Source organism: Bombina bombina, chromosome 1 (assembly GCF_027579735.1).
Source record: "Bombina bombina isolate aBomBom1 chromosome 1, aBomBom1.pri, whole genome shotgun sequence".
In the NCBI taxonomy this organism is placed as follows: Eukaryota; Metazoa; Chordata; class Amphibia; order Anura; family Bombinatoridae; genus Bombina; species Bombina bombina.
Genome location: NC_069499.1, coordinates 952953263 through 952979850, shown reverse-complemented (window position 1 = coordinate 952979850; position 26588 = coordinate 952953263). Strand labels below are relative to the sequence as shown.

General features: G+C 41.5%; 1 protein-coding gene across 1 annotated transcript in view; it reads left to right on the top strand.

The window, feature by feature from the left end:
* LOC128651370 (serine/threonine-protein phosphatase 4 regulatory subunit 1) overlaps positions 1-26588 on the top strand; it is a 515789-nt gene that overhangs the window by 31138 nt on the left and 458063 nt on the right. The window contains exon 2 of the mRNA XM_053704495.1: positions 19226-19270. Coding sequence (XP_053560470.1) covers positions 19226-19270 — 45 coding nt within the window. The remainder of the gene's footprint in view (positions 1-19225; positions 19271-26588) is intronic.

Genomic DNA, 26588 nt, shown 5'->3' with positions numbered 1-26588 from the left:
GCTTTTCAATTGGCTAAATTAGCGGCGAAGAATTCAGGTTTTGCCATTTTATCGCGTAGAGCGTTATGGCTTAAGTCCTGGTCTGATGTGTCATCAAAAGCTAAGCTTTTAGCCATCCCTTTCAAGGGTAAGACCCTATTCGGCCTGAAGTGAAAGAGATAATTTCAGACATCACTGGAGGAAAAGGCCATGCCCTTCCTCAGGATAAGACGAATAAGATGAGGACCAAACAAAATCATTTTTGTTCCTTTCGAAACTTCAAAGGTGGTTCCTCTTCCCCTGCCGCAAAGCAAGAGGGGAATTTTGATCAATCCAAGGCAATCTGGAGACCTAACCAGACTTGGAACAAGGGTAAACAGGCCAAGAAGCCCGCTGCTGCCACCAAGACATCATGAAGGGGTAGCCCCCGATCCGGGACCGGTTCTAATAGGGGGTAGACTTTCTCTCTTCGCTCAGGCTTGGGCAAGAGACGGTCAGGACTCTTGGGCTTTAGAAATAGTAACCCAGGGGTATCTTCTAGATTTCAAAGATACTCCCCCAAGGGGGAGATTCCATCTTTCTCAATTGTCTGTAAACCAGACAAAAATAGAGGCGTTCTTACGTTGTGTAGAAGACCTATATACCATGGGAGTGATCTTCCCAGTTCCGGAAACAGAACAGGGGCAAGGGTTCTACTCCAATTTGTTTGTGGTTCCCAAAAAAGAGGGAACCTTCAGACCAATTTTAAATCTCAAGATCCTAAACAAATTCCTCAGAGTCCCATCCTTCAAGATGGAGACCATTCGGACTATTTTGCCGATGATCCAGGAGGGTCAATATATGATCACCATGGACTTAAAGGATGTGTATCTACACTAGGGGTGTAAAAAATAATCGTTAGTCCGATGCAGACTTAAACGATTCTGCATCGATTCACTGAAGTTAAGAATCGATTCCGGAGTGACGTCATCACGCGAGGACACGTGACCCTGCGCACATTTTACCAACGCACCAAGCCCTGCGCCTGTTCGTTTTTTCGTGGTCTAACTGCTTTTATTAGCTGGGACAGGTATAGTGGGTTAGATTGTGTCTGGAGCTGTCATTGACCGCGCTTCCTATCGGTATTGGCGGTCAGTTACGGCGTTTGCCCACGGATGGTTGAGCTGGTGTCAGCAGCAAGTCCCGGCGGTGATGGTGGATGAACTGGTGCAGAAAGTTTAAGGTCTCTGAGGTAAATGAGAGAGTAGGGTTATAGAACACAGGCCCCGTGATAAACATTAACCCTCAATTGTTGTGCATTGCGGGGGTCTGTGTTCTATAATCCTACTCTCTCATTCACCTCAGAGACATTAGAGAAGTTTGACTAACCCATAGCCCACACTGTGTGAATCACAGAAGTTAGATACATTCACAGGCTACATCATATGCAATTTAACGGTTGTGTTTCCCCTTTTATCTAGTTAGATTATGATTTTGACAACATACTATTATTTTTAAATTTTAAGATCTTTAGAGCTGTGATAAGTGTCACTGTATTTTTATTTGCTCTTGCTGTGTTAAAAGCCAGTATTCCCTTTATATTTACAACAAAGTGGCAGTGTGTGGCTGGATGCATGCATGTGCATTGTCCTTTCACAAACCCTACTGATCTGAATGTTTCAAGTTTTACTTTTATCACCCATTTAATACTCAGAATTGACATCTTTAGGGGTCTTATGATATTTAAACTTCTTATTTCTTTCATGTAATTAGCAAGAGTCCATGAGCTAGTGACGTATGGGATATACATTCCTACCAGGAGGGGCAAAGTTTCCCAAACCTCAAAATGCCTATAAATACACCCCTCACCACACCCACAATTCAGTTTTACAAACTTTGCCTCCTATGGAGGTGGTGAAGTAAGTTTGTGCTAGATTCTACGTTGATATGCGCTCCGCAGCAAGTTGGAGCCCGGTTTTCCTCTCAGCGTGCAGTGAATGTCAGAGAGATGTGAGGAGAGTATTGCCTATTTTGAATGCAGTGATCTCCTTCTACGGGGTCTATTTCATAGGTTCTCTGTTATCGGTCGTAGAGATTCATCTCTTACCTCCCTTTTCAGATCGACGATATACTCTTATATATATATATACCATTACCTCTGCTGATTTTCGTTTCAGTACTGGTTTGGCTTTCTACAAACATGTAGATGAGTGTCCTGGGGTAAGTAAGTCTTATTTTCTGTGACACTCTAAGCTATGGTTGGGCACTTTGTTTATAAAGTTCTAAATATATGTATTCAAACATTTATTTGCCTTGTCTCAGGATGTTCAACATTCCTTATTTTCAGACAGTCAGTTTCATATTTGGGATAATGCACTTGAATCAATTATTTTTTCTTACCTTAAAAAATTTAACTTTTTCCCTGTGGGCTGTTAGGCTCGCGGGGGCTGAAAATGCTTCATTTTATTGCGTCATTCTTGGCGCGGACTTTTTTGGCGCAAAAAATCTTTTCTGTTTCCGGCGTCATACGTGTCGCCGGAAGTTGCGTCATTTTTGACGTTCTTTTGCGCCAAAAATGTCGGCGTTCTGGATGTGGCGTCATATTTGGCGCCAAAAAGCATTTAGGCGCCAAATAATGTGGGCGTCTTATTTGGCGCCAAAAAATATGGGCGTCGCTTTTGTCTCCACATTATTTAAGTTCATTTTTTCTTTGCTTCTAGTTGCTAGAAGCTTGTTCATTGGCATTTTTTTCCCATTCCTGAAACTGTCATTTAAGGAATTTGATCTATTTTGCTTTATATGTTGTTTTTTCTCTTACATATTGCAAGATGTCTCACGTTGCATCCGAGTCAGAAGATACTTCAGGAAAATCGCTGCCTAGTGCTGGAACTACCAAAGCTAAGTGTATCTGCTGTAAACTTTTGGTAGCTATTCCTCCAGCTGTTTGTATTAATTGTCATGACAAACTTGTTAATGCAGATAATATTTCCTTTAGTAATGTACCTTTACCTGTTGCAGTTCCATCAACATCTAAGGTTCAGAATGTTCCTGATAACATAAGAGATTTTGTTTCTGAATCCATCAAGAAGGCTATGTCTGTTATTCCTCCTTCTAGTAAACATAAAAAATCTTTTAAAACTTCTCTTTATACAGATGAATTTTTAAATGAACATCATCATTCTGATTCTGATGACTCTTCTGGTTCAGAGGATTCTGTCTCAGAGATTGATGCTGATAAATCTTCATATTTATTTAAAATGGAATTTATTCGTTCTTTACTTAAAGAAGTACTAATTGCTTTAGAAATTGAGGATTCTGGTCCTCTTGATACTAATTCTAAACGTTTAGATAAGGTCTTTAAATCTCCGGTGGTTATTCCAGAAGTTTTTCCTGTTCCTAATGCTATTTCTGAAGTAATTTCCAGAGAATGGGATAAATTGGGTAATTCATTTACTCCTTCTAAACGTTTTAAGCAATTATATCCTGTGCCGTCTGACAGATTAGAATTTTGGGACAAAATCCCTAGAGTTGATGGGGCTATTTCTACCCTTGCTAAACGGACTACTATTCCTACGTCAGATGGTACTTCGTTTAAGGATCCTTTAGATAGGAAAATTGAATCCTTTCTAAGAAAAGCTTATCTGTGTTCAGGTAATCTTCTTAGACCTGCTATATCATTGGCTGATGTTGCTGCAGCTTCAACTTTTTGGTTGGAAACTTTAGCGCAACAAGTAACAGATCATGATTCTCATAATATTATCATTCTTCTTCAACATGCTAATAATTTTATCTGTGATGCCATTTTTGATATTATCAGAGTTGATGTCAGGTTTATGTCTCTAGCTATTTTATCTAGAAGAGCTTTATGGCTTAAAACTTGGAATGCTGATATGGCTTCTAAATCAACTCTACTTTCCATTTCTTTCCAGGGTAACAAATTATTTGGTTCTCAGTTGGATTCTATTATCTCAACTGTTACTGGTGGGAAAGGAACTTTTTTACCACAGGATAAAAAATCTAAGGGTAAGAACAGGGCTAATAATCGTTTTCGTTCCTTTTGTTTCAACAAAGAACAAAAGCCTGATCCTTCATCCTCAGGAGCAGTTTCAGTTTGGAAACCATCTCCAGTCTGGAATAAATCCAAGCCTTCTAGAAAGGCAAAGCCAGCTTCTAAGTCCACATGAAGGTGCGGCCCTCATTCCAGCTCAGCTGGTAGGGGGCAGGTTACGTTTTTTCAAAGAAATTTGGATCAATTCTGTTCACAATCTTTGGATTCAGAACATTGTTTCAGAAGGGTACAGAATTGGTTTCAAGATAAGACTTCCTGCAAAGAGATTTTTTCTTTCCCGTGTCCCAGTAAATCCAGTGAAAGCTCAAGCATTTCTGAATTGTGTTTCAGATCTAGAGTTGGCTGGAGTAATTATGCCAGTTCCAGTTCTGGAACAGGGGATGGGGTTTTATTCAAATCTCTTCATTGTACCAAAGAAGGAGAATTCCTTCAGACCAGTTCTGGATCTAAAAATATTGAATCGTTATGTAAGGATACCAACGTTCAAAATGGTAACTGTAAGGACTATCTTGCCTTTTGTTCAGCAAGGGCATTATATGTCCACAATAGATTTACAGGATGCATATCTGCATATTCCGATTCATCCAGATCATTATCAGTTCCTGAGATTCTCTTTTCTGGACAAGCATTACCAGTTTGTGGCTCTGCCGTTTGGCCTAGCTACAGCTCCAAGAATTTTTTCAAAGGTTCTCGGTGCCCTTCTGTCTGTAATCAGAGAACAGGGTATTGTGGTATTTCCTTATTTGGACGATATCTTGGTACTTGCTCAGTCTTTACATTTAGCAGAATCTCATACGAATCGACTTGTGTTGTTTCTTCAAGATCATGGTTGGAGGATCAATTCACCAAAAAGTTCATTGACTCCTCAGACAAGGGTAACCTTTCTGGGTTTCCAGATAGATTCAGTGTCCATGACTCTGTCTTTGACAGACAAGAGACGTCTAAAATTGATCTCAGCTTGTCGAAACCTTCAGTCACAATCATTCCCTTCGGTAGCCTTATGCATGGAAATTCTAGGTCTTATGACTGCTGCATCGGACGCGATCCCCTTTGCTCGTTTTCACATGCGACCTCTTCAGCTCTGTATGCTGAATCAATGGTGCAAGGATTACACAAAGATATCTCAATTAATATCTTTAAAACAGATTGTACGACACTCTCTAACGTGGTGGACAGATCACCATCGTTTAATTTAGGGGGCTTCTTTTGTGCTTCCGACCTGGACTGTAATTTCAACAGATGCAAGTCTCACAGGTTGGGGAGCTGTGTGGGGATCTCTGACGGCACAAGGAGTTTGGGAATCTCAGGAGGTGAGATTACCGATCAATATTTTGGAACTCCGTGCAATTTTCAGAGCTCTTCAGTTTTGGCCTCTTCTGAAGAGAGAATCGTTCATTTGTTTTCAGACAGACAATGTCACAACTGTGGCATACATCAATCATCAAGGAGGGACTCACAGTCCTCTGGCTATGAAAGAAGTATCTCGAATTTTGGTTTGGGCGGAATCCAGCTCCTGTCTAATCTCTGCGGTTCATATCCCAGGTATAGACAATTGGGAAGCGGATTATCTCAGTCGCCAAACGTTGCATCCGGGCGAATGGTCTCTTCACCCAGAGGTATTTCTTCAGATTGTTCAAATGTGGGAGCTTCCAGAAATAGATCTGATGGCGTCTCATCTAAACAAGAAACTTCCCAGGTATCTGTCCAGATCCCGGGATCCTCAGGCGGAAGCAGTGGATGCATTATCACTTCCTTGGAAGTATCATCCTGCCTATATCTTTCCGCCTCTAGTTCTTCTTCCAAGAGTAATCTCCAAGATTCTGAAGGAATGCTCGTTTGTTCTGTTGGTAGCTCCGGCATGGCCTCACAGGTTTTGGTATGCGGATCTTGTCCGGATGGCCTCTTGCCATCCGTGGACTCTTCCGCAAAGACCAAACCTTCTGTCGCAAGGTCCTTTTTTCCATCAGGATCTCAAATCCTTAAATTTAAAGGTATGGAGATTGAACGCTTGATTCTTGGTCAAAGAGGTTTCTCTGACTCTGTGATTAATACTATGTTACAGGCTCGTAAATCTGTATCTAGAGAGATATATTATAGAGTCTGGAAGAATTATATTTCTTGGTGTCTTTCTCATCATTTTTCTTGGCATTCTTTTAGAATTCCGAGAATTTTACAGTTTCTTCAGGATGGTTTAGATAAACGTTTATCCGCAAGTTCTTTGAAAGGACAAATCTCTGCTTTTTCTGTTCTTTTTCACAGAAAGATTGCTAATCTTCTTGATATTCATTGTTTTGTACAAGCTTTGGTTCGTATAAAACCTGTCATTAAGTCAATTTCTCCTCCTTGGAGTTTGAATTTGGTTCTGGGGGCTCTTCAAGCTCCTCCGTTTGAACCTATGCATTCATTGGACATTAAATTACTTTCTTGGAAAGTTTTGTTCCTTTTGGCGATCTCTTCTGCCAGAAGAGTCTCTGAATTATCTGCTCTTTCTTGTGAGTTTCCTTTTCTGATTTTTCATCAGGATAAGGCGGTGTTGCGAACTTCTTTTGAATTTTTACCTAAAGTTGTGAATTCCAACAACATTAGTAGAGAAATTGTGGTTCCTTCATTATGTCCTAATCCTAAGAATTCTAAGGAGAAATCGTTGCATTCTTTGGATGTTGTTAGAGCTTTGAAATATTATGTTGAAGCTACTAAGTCTTTCCGAAAGACTTCTAGTCTATTTGTTATCTTTTCCGGTTCTAGAAAAGGCCAGAAAGCTTCTGCCATTTCTTTGGCATCTTGGTTGAAATCTTTAATTCATCATGCCTATGTTGAGTCGGGTAAAACTCCGCCTCAAAGGATTACAGCTCATTCTACTAGGTCAGTTTCTACTTCCTGGGTGTTTAGGAATGAAGCTTAGATTGATCAGATTTGCAAAGCAGCAACTTGGTCCTCTTTGCATACTTTTACTAAATTCTACCATTTTGATGTATTTTCTTCCTCTGAAGCAGTTTTTGGTAGAAAAGTACTTCAGGCAGCGGTTTCAGTTTGAATCTTCTGTTTATGTTTTTCATTAAACTTATTTTGGGTGTGGATTATTTTCAGCAGGAATTGGCTGTCTTTATTTTATCCCTCCCTCTCTAGTGACTCTTGTGTGGAAAGATCCACATCTTGGGTAATCATTATCCCATACGTCACTAGCTCATGGACTCTTGCTAATTACATGAAAGAAAACATAATTTATGTAAGAACTTACCTGATAAATTCATTTCTTTCATATTAGCAAGAGTCCATGAGGCCCGCCCTTTTTTGTGGTGGTTATGATTTTTTTGTATAAAGCACAATTATTCCAATTCCTTATTTTATATGCTTTCGCACTTTTTTCTTATCACCCCACTTCTTGGCTATTCGTTAAACTGAATTGTGGGTGTGGTGAGGGGTGTATTTATAGGCATTTTGAGGTTTGGGAAACTTTGCCCCTCCTGGTAGGAATGTATATCCCATACGTCACTAGCTCATGGACTCTTGCTAATATGAAAGAAATGAATTTATCAGGTAAGTTCTTACATAAATTATGTTTTTTCTATTATAGCAGAATCTGTTTCAGTCCTGATGATTCAATAATATGTGTGTGTGCATATATATATATTATATATATATATATATATATATATTGAGTGTACGATTATGTGTGTGTATATATATATATATATATGTGTGTGTGTGTGTGTATATATCTATTATGGAATAGAACAAGTTCATGAAAATCATGGGCAGTAATCGTGATGCATCGCGGAATCGAATCGTTAACAGGATAATCGTAATCGAATCGTGAGACAAGTGAAGATGCGCAACCCTAATCTACACATTCCTATCCACAAAGATCATCACCAGTTCCTCAGGTTCGCCTTTCTGGACAAGCATTACCAGTTTGTGGCTCTTCCCTTTCGGGTTGGCCACGACTCCCAGAATTTTTACAAAGGTGCTAGGGTCCCTTCTGGCGGTTCTAAGGCCGCGGGGCATAGCTGTGGTGCCGTATCTGGACGATATCTTAATCCAGGCGTCAACTTACCAGCTAGCCAAGTCTCACACGGACATCGTGTTGGCTTTTCTAAGATTTCACGGGTGGAAGGTGAACGTAAAAAAGAGATCACTTATCCCTCTCACAAGAGTTCCATTCCTGGGAACTCTGATAGATTCGGTGGATATGAAAATTTTTCTGACGGAGGTCAGGAAATCAAATATTTTATCCATCTGCCGAGCTCTTCATTCCATTCGTCGGCCGTCATTGGCTCAGTGTATGGAGGTAATCAGTTTAATGGTAGCTGCAATGGACATAGTTCCGTTTGCTCGCTTGCATCTCAGACCACTGCAACTTTGCATGCTCAAACAGTGGAATGGGGATTATGCAGATTTATCTCCTCAGATAAATCTGGACCAAGAGACCAGAGACTCTCTTCTTTGGTGGTTGTCACAGGATCATCTGTCCAAGGGAATGTGTTTCCGCATTCCAGCGTGGGTCATAGTGACGACGGACGCCAGCCTATTGCGCTGGGGTGCAGTCTGGAATTCCCTGAAAGGACAGGGTTTGTGGACTCAGGAGGAGTCTCTCCTCCCAATAAATATTCTGGAACTGAGAGTGATATTCAACGCGCTTCAGGCGTGGCCTCAGCTGGCGTCGGCCAGATTCATAAGATTCCAGTCGGACAATATCACGACTGTAGCATATATCAATCATCAGGGGGGAACAAAGAGTTCTCTAGCGATGATAGAGGTTACCAAAATAATTTGATGGGCAGAGACTCTCTCTTGCCATCTATCAGCAATCTATATCCCAGGAGTGGAGAACTGGGAAGTGGATTTTCTAAGTTGCCAGACTTTTCTTCCGGGGGAGTGGGAACTCCATCCGGAGGTGTTTGCACAATTGATTCAGCAATGGGGCACACCAGAATTGGATCTGATGGCGTCTCGTCAGAATGCCAAACTTCCTCGTTACGGGTCCAGGTCAAGGGATCCTCAGGCAGTACTGATAGATGCTCTGGCAGTACCCTGGTCGTTCAACCTGGCTTATATGTTTCCACCATTTCCTCTCCTTCCTCGTTTGATTGCCAGAATCAAACAGCAGAGAGCTTTGGTGATTTTGATAGCACCTGCATGGCCACGCAGGACATGGTATGCAGATCTGGTGGACATGTCATCTCTTCCACCATGGTCTCTGCCACTGAGACAGGACCTTCTGATTCAAGGTCCGTTCCAGCATCCAAATCTGGTTTCTCTGCGACTGACTGCTTGGAGATTGAACGCTTGAGCTTATCCAAGCGGGGGTTCTCTGAGTCGGTCATAGATACCTTGATTCAGGCTCGAAAGCCTGTCACCAGGAAAATTTATCATAAGATATGGCGTAAATATCTTTATTGGTGCGAATCCAAAGGCTACTCATGGAGTAAGATCAGAATTCCTAGGATTTTGTCCTTTCTCCAAGAAGGATTGGAGAAGGGGCTATCAGCTAGTTCCTTAAAGGGACAGATATCTGCTTTATCAATTCTACTGCACAAATGTCTGGCAGATGTTCCAGACGTTCAGTCGTTCTGTCAGGCTTTAGTTAGAATCAAGCCTGTGTTTAAACCTGTTGCTCCGCCATGGAGTTTGAATTTAGTTCTTAAAGTTCTTCAAGGGGTTCCGTTTGAACCTATGCATTCCATAGATATCAAGCTTCTATCTTGGAAAGTTCTGTTTTTAGTTGCTATACCTTCGGCTCGAAGAGTTTTTGAACTATCTGCATTGCAATGCGACTCGCCTTATCTTGTTTTCCATGCTGATAAGGTGGTTCTGCGTACCAAACCTGGATTCCTTCCTTAGGTTGTTAATAATAAGAATATTAATCAGGAAATTGTTGTTCCTTCTCTGTGTCCTAATCCTTCCTCTAAGAAGGAGCGTCTGTTGCACAACTTGGACGTGGCTCGTGCTTTGAAGTTTTACTTGCAAGCGACCAAAGATTTCCGTCAAACATCTTCTTTGTTTGTTGTCTATTCTGGAAAACGTAGAGGTCAAAAAGCTATGCCTACCTCTCTTGCCTTATGGCTAAAAAGCATCATCCGTTTGGCGTACGAGTCTGTTGGACAGCAGCCTCCTGAAAGGATTACAGCTCACTTTACTAGAGCGGTGGCTTCCACATGGGCTTTTAAATTGATGCTTCTGTTGAACAGATTTGTAAGGCTGTGACTTGGTCTTCGTTTCATACCTTTTCCAAATTTTACAAATTTGATACCTTTGCTTCTTCGGAGGCTATTTTTGGGAGAAAAGTTCTTCAAGCAGTGGTGCCTTCTGTTTAACCATCTATCTTGTCCCTCCCGTTCATCCGTGTCCTGTAGCTTTGGTATTGTATCCCACAAGTAAAGGATGAATCCGTGGACTCGTCTTACCTTTATAGAAGAACAGTAAATTTATGCTTACTTGATAAATTGATTTCTTCTATGGTAAGACGAGTCCACGGCCCGCCCTGTCATTTTAAGACATTATATATATATATATATATATATATATATATATATATATATATATATATATATATATATATATTATTTTTTTTATTTAAACTTCAGTCACCTCTGCACCTTGTAGTTTCTCCTTTTTCTTCCTGTACCTTCGGTCGAATGACTGGGGGGTGGAGCTAAGAGAGGAGCTATATAGACAGCTCTGCTGTGGTGCTCTTTGCGACTTCCTGTTAGCAGGAGGAATATATCCCACAAGTAAAGGATGAATCCGTGGACTCGTCTTACCATAGAAGAAATCATTTTATCAGGTAAGCATAAATTTACTTTTTTTAATCGAATTTTTAAAAACCGGACTCTTTAGCATCAAAATTTACATTCACTTTAAGGTCACAGGGTATATGTATACTAGACTGTGGTTGGCTGATGTCTGTCACATAATAGAGGGGGGCAGAAAATGGAAGAAAAAGTACATTTGGCAGAAAAGAAACCTACTGCTTATTTGAAATTCTGAGAGTGCTATTGCATTGTCTTTTTATTATGCACATGATAATTATACATTTCTACTGCATTTAGTTGTCCTTTAAACAGATGCCAGCATATCAAAATTGGGTGCTAGCATGGGAGGTTAGTGTGTTGAAGATCTTCAATTTTGGAAAGAAGCTCAGTTATTGATTAATCTTTTATAAATAAAGCTAGTAAAATTGGCACAAGAAGTACTTTTGATGAAAGAGGAGGAACAATTTTCTCTATGTGCAACAACAAATGTAAGGATTTTTTAGGCATTATGCTAGCAGATTACTTAATCTGGTGCAAGGTTTTTACCTTTAGAATGGAAACTCATCAAGCTTTTATTTATTTTAAACCCAGAGCCCCAGGGCTTGAATAATATAAAAAGTACAAAAAGTGGCTTGCAATTGATTGTTGTCCAAATAACAACATAGTGTGTGAATTTGGTAAATAAACACCTTTTCTCCAACATTGGTGTGTCCGGTCCACGGCGTCATCCTTACTTGTGGGATATTCTCTTCCCCAACAGGAAATGGCAAAGAGTTCCAGCAAAGCTGGTCACATGATCCCTCCTAGGCTCCGCCCACCCCAGTCATTCTCTTTGCCGTTGTACAGGCAACATCTCAAAGGAGATGGTTAAGAGTTTTTTTGGTGTTTAAATGTAGTTTTATTCTTCTATCAAGTGTTTGTTATTTTAAAATAGTGCTGGTATGTACTGTTTACTCTGAAACAGAAAAGGATGAAGATTTCTGTTTGTAAGAGGAAGATGATTTTAGCAGACAGTTACTAAAATCGATTGCTGTTTCCACACAGGACTGTTGAGATGAAGTAACTTCAGTTGGGGAAACAGTTAGCAGACTTTTCTGCTTAAGTTATGACTGGCCATATTTCTAACAAGACCATGTAATGCTGGAAGGCTGTCATTTCCCCTCATGGGGACCGGTAAGCCATTTTCTTAGTTTAACATAAAAGAATAAAGGGCTTCAAAAAGGGCTTAAAAACTGGTAGACATTTTTCTGGGCTAAAACGATTGCTTTATTAGGCATATTATACAGATTCTAACTAATTATTGGTGTTATAATCTTGGGGAAACGTTTAGGAAAACGGCAGGCACTGTGTTGGACACCTTTTTCAGATGGGGGCCTTTTCTAGTTATAGACAGAGCCTAATTTTCGCGCCACTAATGCGCAGTTGTTTTTGGAGAGCAAGGCATGCAGATGCATGTGTGAGGAGCTAAGAATCACTGAAAAAGCTTATAGAAGGCATCATTTGGTATCGTATTCCCCTCTGGGCTTGGTTGGGTCTCAGCAAAGCATATAGCTGGGACTGTATAGGGGTTAAATGTAAAAACGGCTCCGGTTCCGTTATTTTAAGGGTTAAAGCTCTGAAATTTGGTGTGCAATACTTTTAATGCTTTAAGACACTGTGGTGAAATTTTGGTGAATTTTGAACAATTCCTTCATACTTTTTCACATATTCAGTAATAAAGTGTTTTCAGTTTGAAATTTAAAGTGACAGTAACGGTTTTATTTTAAAACGTTTTTTGTGCTTTGTTGACAAGTTTAAGCCTGTTTAACATGTCTGTACCATCAAATAAGCTATGTTCTATATGTATGAAAGCCAATGTGTCTCCCCATTTAAATTTATGTGATAATTGTGCCATAGTGTCCAAACAAAGTAAGGACAGTATGCCACAGATAATGATATTGCCCAAGATGATTCCTCAAATGAGGGGAGTAAACATGATACTACATCATCCCCTACTGTGTCTACACCAGTTATGCCCACACAGGAGGCCCCTAGTACATCTAGTGCGCCAATACTTATTACCATGCAACAATTAACGGCTGTAATGGATAACTCTATAGCAAATCTTTTATCCAAAATGCCTACTTATCAGAGAAAGCGCGATTGCTCTGTTTTAAACACTGAAGAGCAAGAGGACGCTGATGATAATTGTTCTGTCATACCCTCACACCAATCTGAAGGGGCCATGAGGGAGGTTTTGTCTGAGGGAGAAATTTCAGAATCAGGAAAGATTTCTCATCAAGCTGAACCTGATGTTGTGACATTTAAATTTAAATTAGAACATCTCCGCGCACTGCTTAAGGAGGTATTATCTACTCTGGATGATTGTGACAATTTGGTCATTCCAGAGAAGTTATGTAAGATGGACAAGTTCCTAGAGGTTCCGGTGCCCCCCGACGCTTTTCCTATACCCAAGCGGGTGGCGGACATAGTAAATAAAGAGTGGGAAAGGCCCGGCATACCTTTTGTCCCCCCCCTATATTTAAGAAATTATTTCCTATAGTCGACCCCAGAAAGGACTTATGGCAGACAGTCCCCAAGGTCGAGGGGGCGGTTTCTACTCTAAACAAACGCACTACTATTCCTATCGAAGATAGTTGTGCTTTCAAAGATCCTATGGATAAAAAATTAGAGGGTTTGCTTAAAAAGATTTTTGTTCAGCAAGGTTACCTTCTACAACCAATTTCATGCATTGTTCCTGTCATTACAGCAGCGTGTTTCTGGTTCGAGGAACTAGAAAAGTCGCTCAATAAAGAATCTTCGTATGAGGAGGTTATGGACAGAGTTCAAGCACTTAAATTGGCTAACTCTTTTATTTTAGATGCCGCTTTGCAATTAGCTAGATTAGCGGCGAAAAATTCAGGGTTTGCTATCGTGGCGCGCAGAGCGCTTTGGCTAAAGTCTTGGTCAGCGGATGTGTCTTCCAAGACAAAATTGCTTAACATTCCTTTCAAGGGTAAAACATTATTTGGACCTGATTTGAAAGAGATTATTTCAGACATCACTGGGGGAAAGGGCCACGCCCTCCCACAGGATAAGTCTTTTAAGGCTAGAAATAAGCCTAATTTTCGTCCCTTTCGCAGAAACGGACCAGCCTCTAATTCTACATCCTCTAAGCAAGAGGGTAATACTTCACAACCCAAACCAGCCTGGAAACCAATGCAAGGCTGGAACAAGGGTAAGCAGGCCAAGAAGCCTACCACTGCTACCAAAACAGCATGAATGGATAGCCCCCGATCCGGGACCGGATCTGGTGGGGGGCAGACTTTCTCTCTTTGCTCAGGCTTGGGCAAGAGATGTTCAGGATCCTTGGGCGCTAGAAATAGTTTCTCAAGGTTATCTCCTGGAATTCAAGGAACTACCCCCAAGGGGAAGGTTCCACAGGTCTCAATTATCTTCAAACCAAATAAAAAGACAGGCATTCTTACATTGTGTAGAAGACCTGTTAAAGATGGGAGTGATTCATCCAGTTCCAATAAGAGAACAAGGGATGGGTTTTTATTCCAACCTGTTCATAGTTCCCAAAAAAGAGGGAACATTCAGACCAATTTTTGATCTCAAGATCCTAAACAAATTTCTCAGGGTACCATCGTTCAAAATGGAAACTATTCGAACGATCCTACCTACTATCCAGGAAAATCAATTTATGACTACCGTGGATTTAAAGGATGCGTACCTATATATTCCTATCCACAAGGAACATCATCAGTTCCTAAGGTTCGCTTTTCTGGACAAGCATTACCAGTTTGTGGCACTTCCATTCGGATTAGCCACTGCTCCAAGGATTTTCACAAAGGTACTAGGGTCCCTTCTAGCGGTTCTAAGACCAAGGGGCATTGCAGTAGTACCTTACTTGGACGACATCCTGATTCAAGCGTCGTCTCTGTCAAAAGCAAAGGCTCATACGGACATCGTCCTAGCCTTTCTCAGATCTCATGGATGGAAGGTGAACAAAGAAAAAAGTTCTCTGTCCCCGTCAACAAGAGTTCCCTTCTTGGGAACAATAATAGATTCCTTAGAAATGAGGATTTTTCTGACAGAGGTCAGAAAATCAAAAATTCTAAGCTCTTGTCAAGTACTTCATTCTGTTCTTCGTCCTTCCATAGCGCAGTGCATGGAAGTAATAGGATTGATGGTTGCAACAATGGACATAGTTCCTTTTGCACGAATTCATCTAAGACCATTACAACTGTGCATGCTCAGACAGTGGAATGGGGATTATACAGACTTGTCTCCGACGATTCAAGTAGATCAAAAGACCAGAGATTCACTCCGTTGGTGGCTGACCCTGGACAATCTGTCACAGGGAATGAGCTTCCGCAGACCAGAGTGGGTCATTGTCACGACCGACGCCAGCCTGGTGGGCTGGGGCGCGGTCTGGGAACCCCTGAAAGCTCAGGGTCTATGGTCTCGGGAAGAATCTCTTCTCCCGATAAACATTCTGGAACTGAGAGCGATATTCAATGCTCTCAAAGCTTGGCCTCAACTAGCAAAGGCCAAATTCATAAGGTTTCAATCAGACAACATGACGACTGTTGCATATATCAATCATCAGGGGGGAACAAGGAGTTCCCTGGCGATGGAAGAAGTGACCAAAATAATTCAATGGGCGGAGGATCACTCCTGCCACTTGTCTGCGATCCACATCCCAGGAGTGGAAAATTGGGAAGCGGATTTTCTGAGTCGTCAGACATTCCATCCGGGGGAGTGGGAACTCCATCCGGAAATCTTTGCCCAAATAACTCAATTATGGGGCATTCCAGACATGGATCTGATGGCGTCTCGTCAGAACTTCAAGGTTCCTTGCTACGGGTCCAGATCCAGGGATCCCAAGGCGACTCTAGTAGATGCACTAGTAGCACCTTGGACCTTCAACCTAGCTTATGTATTCCCACCGTTTCCTCTCATTCCCAGGCTGGTAGCCAGGATCAATCAGGAGAGGGCTTCGGTGATCTTGATAGCTCCTGCGTGGCCACGCAGGACTTGGTATGCAGACCTGGTGAATATGTCATCGGCTCCACCATGGAAGCTACCTTTGAGACAGGACCTTCTTGTTCAAGGTCCATTCGAATATCCGAATCTGGTTTCTCTCCAGCTGACGGCTTGGAGATTGAACGCTTGATTTTATCAAAGCGTGGGTTTTCAGATTCTGTAATAGATACTCTGATTCAGGCTAGAAAGCCTGTAACTAGAAAAATTTACCATAAAATATGGAAAAAATATATCTGTTGGTGTGAATCCAAAGGATTGCCATGGAACAAGATAAAGATTCCTAAGATTCTATCCTTTCTACAAGAAGGTTTGGAGAAAGGATTATCTGCAAGTTCTCTAAAGGGACAGATTTCTGCTTTATCTGTCTTACTACACAAACGACTGGCAGCTATGCCAGATGTTCAAGCATTTGTTCAGGCTCTGGTTAGGATCAAGCCTGTTTACAGACCTTTGACTCCTCCCTGGAGTTTAAATCTAGTTCTTTCAGTTCTTCAAGGGGTTCCGTTTGAACCCTTACATTCCGTAGATATTAAGTTACTATCTTGGAAAGTTTTGTTTTTGGTTGCAATCTCTTCTGCCAGAAGAGTTTCAGAGTTATCTGCTCTGCAGTGTTCTCCTCCTTATCTGGTGTTCCATGCAGATAAGGTGGTTTTGCGTACTAATGCAAAAGTGTAATCTGTCCGACGGCGCTAACTATCAAGACCAAGGCTCCTATAACAATTGGGTCTCTAGATACCAATGGTTTTGCGTACTAAGCCTGGTTTTCTTCCTAAAGTTGTTTCTAACAAAAATATTAACCAGGAGATAGTTGTACCTTCTTTGTGTCCGAATCCAGTTTCAAAGAAGGAACGTTTGTTACACAATTTGGATGTAGTCCGTGCTCTAAAATTCTATTTAGAGGCTACTAAAGATTTCAGACAAACATCTTCCTTGTTTGTTGTTTATTCTGGTAAAAGGAGAGGTCAAAAAGCGACTTCTACCTCTCTTTCCTTTTGGCTTAAAAGCATCCGATTGGCTTATGAGACTGCCGGACGGCAGCCTCCTGAAAGAATCACAGCTCACTCCACTAGGGCTGTGGCTTCCACATGGGCATTCAAGAACGAGGCTTCTGTTGACCAGATATGTAAGGCAGCGACTTGGTCGTCACTGCACACTTTTGCCAAATTTTACAAATTTGATACTTTTGCTTCTTCGGAGGCTATTTTTGGGAGAAAGGTTTTGCAAGCCGTGGTGCCTTCCATTTAGGTGACCTGATTTGCTCCCTCCCTTCATCCGTGTCCTAAAGCTTTGGTATTGGTTCCCACAAGTAAGGATGACGCCGTGGACCGGACACACCAATGTTGGAGAAAACAGAATTTATGCTTACCTGATAAATTACTTTCTCCACCGGTGTGTCCGGCCCACGGCCCGCCCTGGTTTTTTAATCAGGTCTGATGAATTATTTTCTCTAACTACAGTCACCACGGTATCATATGGTTTCTCCTATATATATTTCCTCCTGTCCGTCGGTCGAATGACTGGGGTGGGCGGAGCCTAGGAGGGATCATGTGACCAGCTTTGCTGGGACTCTTTGCCATTTCCTGTTGGGGAAGAGAATATCCCACAAGTAAGGATGACGCCGTGGACCGGACACACCGTTGGAGAAAGTAATTTATCAGGTAAGCATAAATTCTGTTTCCTCTATGGTAGAATACAACAAATCGGCAATATGTTGCACTGCAGTATGGCTCAACACTCTGTGGCAGGAAGAGTATTTGTATGCAGACCTTTTGCTGTGCTGCGTTTGTGTGTATATGTGTGTGTGTGTGTATGTATGTATATATGTGTGTGTGTGTGTGTATATATGTGTATATATATATATATATATATATATATATATATATATATATATATACACACACACACACGATATAAAAAGTCTACACACTCCTGTTAAAATGTCAGGTTTCTGTGATGCAAAAAAATGAGAAAGATAAATCATTTCAGAACTTTTTCCACCTTTAATGTGACCTATAAACTGTACAACTTGATTGAAGAACAAACTGAAACTTCTAGGTGGAGGGAAGTAAAAATAAAAAACTAAAATAATATGGTTGCATAAGTGTGCACACCCTCTTATAACTGGGGATGTAGCTGTGTTTAGAATTGAGCAATCACATTCAAAATCCATGTTAAATAGGAGTCAGTACACACCTGTCATCATTTAAAGTGCCTCTGATTAACCCCAAATAAAGTTCAGCTGTTCTAGTAGGTCTTTCCTGACATTTTCTTAGTCGCAACCTACAGCAAAAGCCATTATTCACAGAGAGCTTCTGAAGTATATGAGGGATCTCATTATTAAAAGGTATTAGTCAGGAGAATGGTACAAAAGAATTTCCAAGGCATTAGATATACCATGGAACACAGTGAAGACAGTCATCATCAAGTGGAGAAAATATGGCGCAACAGTGACATTACCAAGAACTGGACGTCCCTCCAAAATTGATGAAAAGACGAGAAGAAAACTGGTCTGGGAGGCTGCCAAGAGGCCTACAGCACCATTAAAGGAGCTGCAGGAATATCTGGCAAGTACTGGCTGTGTGGTGCATGTGACAACAATCGCCCCTATTCTTAATATGTCTGGGCTATGGGGTAGAGTGGCAAGACGGAAGCCTTTTCTTACAAAATAAAACATCCAAACCCAGCTAAATTATGCAAAAACACATCTGAAGTCTCCCAAAAGCATGTCGCAAAAGGTGTTCTGGTTTGATGAAACCAAGATTAAACTTTTTGGCCATAATTCCAAAAGATATGTTTGGCGCAAAAACAACACTGCATATAACCAAAAGAACACCATACCCACAGTGAAGCATTTTGGGGGCAGCATCATGCTTTGGGTCTGTTTTTCTTCAGCTGGAACTGGGACCTTAGTCAAGGTAGAGGGAATTATGAACAGTTCCAAATACCAGACAATATTGGCACAAAACCTTCAGGCTTCTGCTAGAAAGCTGAACATGAAGAGGAACTTCATTTTTATGCATGACAACGCCGCAAAGCATACATCCAAAACAACAAAGGAATGGCTTCACCAGAAGAAGATTAAAGTTTTGGAATGGCCCAGACCTGAATCCAATCGAAAATCTGTGGGGTGATCTTAAGTGGGCTGTGCACAAGAGATGCCCTCACAATCTGACAGATTTGGAGTGTTTTTGCAAAGAAGAGTGGGCAAATCTTGCCAAGTCAAAATGTGCCATGCTGAAAAACTCATACCCAAAAAGACTGAGTGCTGTAATAAAATCAAAGGGTGCTTCAACAAAGTATTTTACATTGCAGAAACCTGACATTTAAACAGGGGTGTGTAGACTTTTTATAAAATAAATCTAGCAACTTCACTTTAACTCCTGTGTTTTTAACTTTGGTTTGTGTTTTCTTACAGGGATCCCCTTGTATTTTGTGGATCTGCAGGATGATCTTGATGATTGTAAGTCAAATTTTCTCTTTACATTTTTAAACTGATGCATGGGTAATGGGGGTGTGTTTTTGTTGTTGTTGTTTTATAACTTGGTGGTTACAAGGTTATTGACTGCAACTTTGTTCAAATTTAGCCTTTTAAATAGAAAGCTGTCTCAGGGGTATTGATGTAAAATCATGACATTCTGAAGATTAAAAAGCAATCTGTTTCCTTGATTTTTAGAGTAGTGCTCAACTAACCTTGGTACTAGTGATCCCAAGAAAATGGGCCCGGCAGCCAGTTAGTGCCCTGACCCCACTTGTTGGAAGTAGAGCTGTGGCTGACAACTAGATCACTTCCTTTCAGGCTTTATGCATTTCCAACAATGCTGCACCTCACTCCAGCCATCCGCCAAGTTACTCTGTGGTAGCCAGACTCTGTGCTTTTTTTCATTTACCAGCAAATGTTACATGGTAGATGTAGACCCTAACATAATGATCAGTTCACTGGTACACTGCGCTGCGGAATCTTTTGGCACTCTCCAAATCTCTCAGAGATTAAAAAAAACCTTCAAATGTGTTCTACAATTTGATTTAGCCATGTGTGTCCTGGCATGCAAGTGGTTAATGTTTACATGTGGCATCCCAAAAATATCCAGTGGTTGGGTTGGTACCTATATTCTGAACAAATTTGTCAAGCAAAGTTGTAGATTCATGTTTCTCATTATAAGCTGAGATATCCATTATCTTGTGCTTTCTGTAGTCATTTGTGCAATTTAGAATTTGATATTATTTTAAAGGAATTGATTATGTATTTATCAGAAATATGTCTTTTGAAAGATTACCATTACAGTTTCCCCCATCAATCTTTTCTAGAGGTGTGTTTATGGTTTTAAGGTGATGGTCTACTTAAACATGTTTGTTGTTTAAAAAGATAGATAATCCCTTTTTTAACCATTCCCCAGTTTTGCATAACCAACACTGTTCTATTAATACAATTTTCTCTTGTAAAGGTGTATCCAGTCCACGGGTTCATCCATTACTTGTTAGATATTCTCCTTCCCAACAGGAAGCTGCAAGAGGACACCCACAGCAGAGCTGTCTATATAGCTCCTCCCCTAACTGCCACCCCCAGTCATTCTCTTGCAGCTCTCGACAAGAAAGGAAGTATCAAGAGAGATGTGGTGACTTAGTGTAGTTTTTACCTTCAATCAAAAGTTTATTTTTAAACGGTACCGGCGTTGTACTGTTTTTACTCTCAGGCAGATTGGAAGAAGACTTCTGCCTGGAGGTTCGATGATCTTAGCGGTTTGTAACTAAGGTCCATTGCTGTTCTCACACATAACTGGAGAGTATGGAAGAAAACTTCAGTTGGGGGGACGGTTTGCAGATTATCTGCTTTGAGGTATGTTCAGTATATTTTTTTCTAGAGAGATGATAAGGTCTAGAAAATGCTGACAGTGCCTGGTATATTTAAGGTAAGCCTGATACAGCGATTTAACAACAACTGGGATCATGCTTGCAAAAAGGGATAATATTCATGTTAATACCTATATTACTTAGTGTAAAAACGTTTGCATAATTTATAAATAAAAAGTTTTTTCTCTGAGGGTGATAAATCTTTATTTGGGGCCTAGTTTCCACATGGCTTGTTAGATTACTCCTAGGAGTACTTTTTTAAGGCCCTCTGACTTTGAGTGCATGGGGGGAGGGGCCTATTTTCGTTTTCAGTCTGAGACATCCAGCTTCCCTCAAGGAGTCCTCTGGCTTATAGGACCTCTATAGAGGGTTTTGTTCCTGCAAAAATCGTTTTTAAGGGCAGGTAGGAGCCACAGCAGAGCTGTGGCAGTGTGTTTGACTGTTTAACAGGTTTAATGTTTTTCTAATTCGTTTTTGAGCCTGAGGGGTTGATCATCCATTTGCAAGTGGGTGCAATGCTGCTTTAGTCCCTTATACACACTGTAAAAATTTCGTAGAGTTTACTACTTTTTTTCACTGTTTTGCAGTTTGTGGTAGTTTTTTTTCTCTTAAAGGTACAGTACCGTTTTTTATTATTGCTTTTTTCACATTAAAGTGTTTTCCAAGCTTGCTGGTCTCATTACTAGTCTGTTAAACATGTCTGACATAGAGGAAACTCCTTGTTCATTATCTTTAGAAGCCATTGTGGAACCCCCTCTTAGAATGTGTACCAAATGCACTGACCTTTCTATAAGTTATAAAGACCATATTATGGCTTTTAAAGATTTATCACCTGAGGTTTCTGAAACTGACAAAAGGTAGGTTATGCCATCTAGCTCTCCCCATGTGTCAGAACCTATAACTCCTGCTCAAGGGACGCCAAGAACATCTAGCGCGTCCAATGCGTTTACTTTACAAGACATGGCGGCAGTTATGAATCATACCCTCACAGAGGTATTGTCCAAACTGCCAGGGTTACAAGGAAAGCGAGGCAGCTCTGGGGCTAGAACAAATACAGAGCTCTCTGACGCTTTAGTAGATATGTCTGATATACCCTCACAATGTGCAGAAGTTGAAGCAGGAGAGCTTCTATCTGTGGGTGACTTCTCTGATTCATGGAAGGCGTTACTTCAGTCTGACTCTGAAATGACAGCATTTAAATTTAAGCTTGAACACCTCCGCGTGTTGCTCAGGGAGGTTTTAGTGACTCTGGATGACTGTAACACCATTGTAGTCCCAGATAAATTGTGTAAAATGGACAAATACTTTGCAGTGCCTGTTTACACTGATGTTTTTCCAATCCCTAAGAGGTTTTCAGAAATTATTACTAAGGAATGGGATAGACCAGGTGTGCCGTTCTCTCCCCCTCCTGCTTTTAAGAAAATGTTTCCTAAAGATGCCGCTACACGGGACTTGTGGCAGACGGTCCCTAAGGTGGAGGGAGCAGTCTCTACCCTAGCTAAGCGTACAACTATTCCTGTCAAGGACAGTTGTGCTTTCCTAGATCCTATGGATAAGAAATTAGAGAGTTTCCTTAAGAAAATCTTTATACAACAAGGTTTTATTCTCCAGCCTCTTGCATGCATTGCCTCAGTCACTGCTGCAGCGGCTTTCTGGTTCGAGTCTCTGGAGGAGGCTTTACAGGTAGAGACCCCGTTGGATGATATCCTTGACAGGCTTAAAACTCTTAAGTTAGCCAATTAATTTATTTCTGACGCCGTTTTTCATTTAACCAAGCTAACGGCTAAAAATTCAGGTTTTGCCATTCAGGCACGTAGGGCGCTATGGCTTAAATCCTGGTCAGCTGATGTCACTTCAAAGTCTAAACTTCTCAAGATCCCCTTCAAAGGACAGACCCTATTTGGGCCTGGACTGAAGGAGATCATTTCTGATATTACTGGAGGAAAAGGCCACGCCCTTCCCCAGGATAGGTACAACAAGTTAAGGACCAAACAGACTAATTTTCGTTCCTTTTGAAACTTCAAGAGTGGCGCAGCTTCATCTTCTTCTTCTACAAAACAAGAGGGAAATTTTGCCCAGTCCAAGCCAGTCTGGAGACCTAACCAGGCTTGGAACAAGGGGAAACAGGCCAAAAAGCCTGCTGCTGCCTCTAAGACAGCATGAAGGAGTAGCCCCCGATCCGGGACCGGAACTAGTGGGGGGCAGACTTTCTCTCTTCGCCCAGACTTTGGCAAGAGACGTCCAGGATCCCTGGGCTCTGGAGATTGCTTCCCAGGGATATCTTCTGGATTTCAAAGCTTCATCTCCAAAGGGGAGATTTCATCTCTCACAATTATCTGCAAACCAGATAAAGAGAGAGGCATTCTTACATTGCGTTCAAGACCTACTAGTTATGGGAGTGATCCACCCAGTTCCAAAGGAGGAACAGGGGCAGGGCTTCTATTCAAATCTGTTTATAGTTCCCAAGAAAGAGGGAACTTTCAGACCAATCTTGGATCTCAAGATCCTAAACAAATTTTTCAGGGTCCCATCCTTCAAGATGGAGACTATTCGAACCATCCTACCTATGATCCAGGAGGGTCAATATATGACTACCGTGGATTTAAAGGATGCTTATCTACATATTCCGATACACAGGGATCATCATCAGTTTCTCAGGTTCGCCTACCTAAACAGGCATTACCAGTTTGTGGCTCTTCCCTTCAGGTTAGCCACGGCACCAAGAATCTTTACCAAGGTTCTAGGGTCCCTTCTGGCGGTTCTAAGACTGCGGGGTATAGCAGTAGCCCCTTACCTAGACGACATCCTGATACAGGCGTCAACATTTCGAATCGCCAGGTCCCATACGGACATTGTTCTGGCATTCCTAAGGTCTCACGGGTGGAAGGTGAGCGAAGGAAAGAGTTCTCTCTCTCACAAGAGTTTCCTTCCTAGGAACTCTGATAGATTCAGTAGAAATGAAGATTTATCTGACAGAGGTCAGGTTGTCAAAACTTCTAACTCCCTGCCGTGCTCTTTATTCCATTTCTCGTCCGTCAGTGGCTCAGTGTATGGAGGTAATCGGATTAATGGTAGCGGCAATGGACATAGTTCCGTTTGCCCGTCTACATTTCAGACCACTGCAACTTTGCATGCTCAATCAGTGGAATGGGGATTACACAGATTTGTCCCCTCTACTAAATCTGGATCAAGAGACCAGGGATTCTCTTCTCTGGTGGCTATCTCGGGTCCATCTGTCCAAGGGAATGTGTTTCCGCAGGCCAGAATGGACTATAGTAACGACAGATGCCAGCCTTCTGGGCTGGGGTGCAGTCTGGAACTCCCTGAAGGCTCAGGGTTCGTGGACTCAGGAGGAGGCCCTCCTTCCGATAAACATTCTGGAACTAAGAGCGATATTCAATGCTCTTCAGGCTTGGCCTCAGCTAGCTGTGGTCAAGTTCATCAGATTTCAGTCGGAAAACATCACGACTGTAGCCTATATCAACCATCAGGGGGGATCAAGGAGCCCCCTGGCAATGTTGGAGGTTTCAAAGATAATTCTATGGGCAGAGGTTCACTCTTGCCATCTCTCAGCTATCCATATCCCAGGAGTAGAGAACTGGGAGGCGGATTTTCTAAGTCGGCAGACTTTTCATCCAGGGGAGTGGGAGCTCCATCCGGAGGTATTTGCCCAGTTGATCCAACTTTGGGGCAAACCAGAACTGGATCTCATGGCGTCTCGTCAGAACGCCAAGCTTCCTTGTTACGGGTCCAGGTCCAGGGATCCCAAGGCAGCGCTGATAGATGCTCTAGCAGTGCCCTGGTCCTTCAGCCTGGCTTATGTGTTTCCACTGTTTCCTCTGCTCCCTCGTCTGATTGCCAAGATCAAGCAGGAGAGAGCTTTGGTGATCTTGATAGCCCCTGCGTGGCCACGCAGGACTTGGTATGCAGATCTGGTGGACATGTCATCCTTTCCACCATGGACTCTGCCGCTAAGGCAGGACCTTCTACTTCAAGGTCCCTTCAAACATCCAAATCTAATTTCTCTACGTCTGACTGCTTGAAGATTGAACGCTTGATTCTATCAAAGCGTGGTTTTTCCGAATCGGTCATTGATACCTTAATTCAGGCTTGAAAGCCTGTCACCAAGAAAATCTATCATAAGATATGGTGTAAATATCCTCATTGGTGTGAATCCAAGGGTTACTCATGGAGTAAGTTCAGGATTCCTAGTATATTATCTTTTCTCCAAGAAGGATTGGAGAAGGGTTTGTCAGCTAGTTCCTTAAAGGGACAGATTTCTGCTCTGTCTATTCTTTTGCACAAACATCTGGCTGAGGTTCCAGACGTTCAGGTGTTTTGTCAGGCTTTAGTTAGGATCAAGCCTGTGTTTAAACCTGTTGCTCCGCCATGGAGTTTAAATTTAGTTCTTAAAGTTCTTCAAGGGGTTCCGTTTGAACCTTTGCATTCCATAGATATTAGCTTTTATCTTGGAAAGTTCTGTTTTTAGTTGCTATCTCCTCGGCTCGAAGAGTTTCGGAGTTATCTGCTTTACAATGTGATTCCCCTTATTTGATTTTCCATGCAGATAAGGTAGTGTTACGTACCAAACCTGGGTTTCTTCCTAAGGTGGTATCTAATAAGAATATCAATCAGGAGATTGTTGTTCCTTCACTATGTCCTAATCCTTCTTCAAAGAAGGAACGTCTATTACTCAATCTTGATGTGGTTCGTGCTTTAAAGTTTTTTATTTACAAGCTACGAAGGATTTACGTCAAAAGGCTTTGGCAACTTCTCTTTCTTTTTGGCTAAGAAGTATAATACGCTTAGCTTATGAGACTGCTGGCCAGCGGCCTCCTGAAAGAATTACAGCTCATTCTACTAGAGCAGTAGCTTCCACATGGGCTTTTAAACATGAGGCCTCTGTTGAACAGATTTGTAAGGCGGCGACTTGGTCTTCGCTTCATACCTTTTCTAAATTCTATAAATTTGATACTTTTGCTTCTTCAGAGGCTTTTTTTGGGAGAAAGGTCTTACAGGCAGTGGTGCCTTCCGTTTAAGTTCCTGCCTTGTCCCTCCTTTCATCCGTGTCCTAAAGCTTTGGTATTGGTATCCCACCAGTAACGGATGAACCCGTTGACTGGATACACCTTTACAAGAGAAAACAAAATTTATGCTTACCTGATGATAAATTTATTTCTCTTGTGTATCCAGTCCACGGCCCGCCCTGTCATTTTAAGGCAGGTGTTTTTTATTTTTAAACTACAGTCACCACTGCACCCTATAGTTTCTCCTTTTTTCTTGCTTTTCTTCGGTCGAATGACTGGGGGTGGCAGTTAGGGAAGGAGCTATATAGACAGCTCTGCTGTGGGTGTCCTCTTGCAGCTTCCTGTTGGGAAGGAGAATATCCCACAAGTAATGGATGAACCCATGGACTGGATACACCACAAGAGAAATAAATTTATCAGGTAAGCATAAATTTTGTTTTTTCCTCTGTGATTACCTTTGTATCTAAGCCTCTGCAGACTGCCCCCATATCTCAGTTCTTTTTGCAGACTTCCATTTTGCCTATCTGTGTTGAGTGAGCACAAGGTTATCTTTGTGGCACACATGAACTAGCACCGTCTAGCTGTGAAAAACTGTCAAAATGCACTGAGATAAGTGGCCTTCAAGGGCTTACAAATTAGCATATAAGCCTACCTAGGTTCAGCTTTCATCAAAGAATACCAAGAAAACAAAGCAAATTTGATGAATAAACGGAAAGTTGTTAAAAAATCACATGCCCTATCTGAATCATGAAAGTTTAATTTTCACTAGGCTGGCCCTTTAAATCAGTGTATATTTTATTTAAATCAAATTGATTTTAATCATGATTTAAATCACTAGATGTAAGACTTGATTTAAATCATGTTTTTTTTAAATGTTTCATAAGAAGAGAATGATAACCTTAA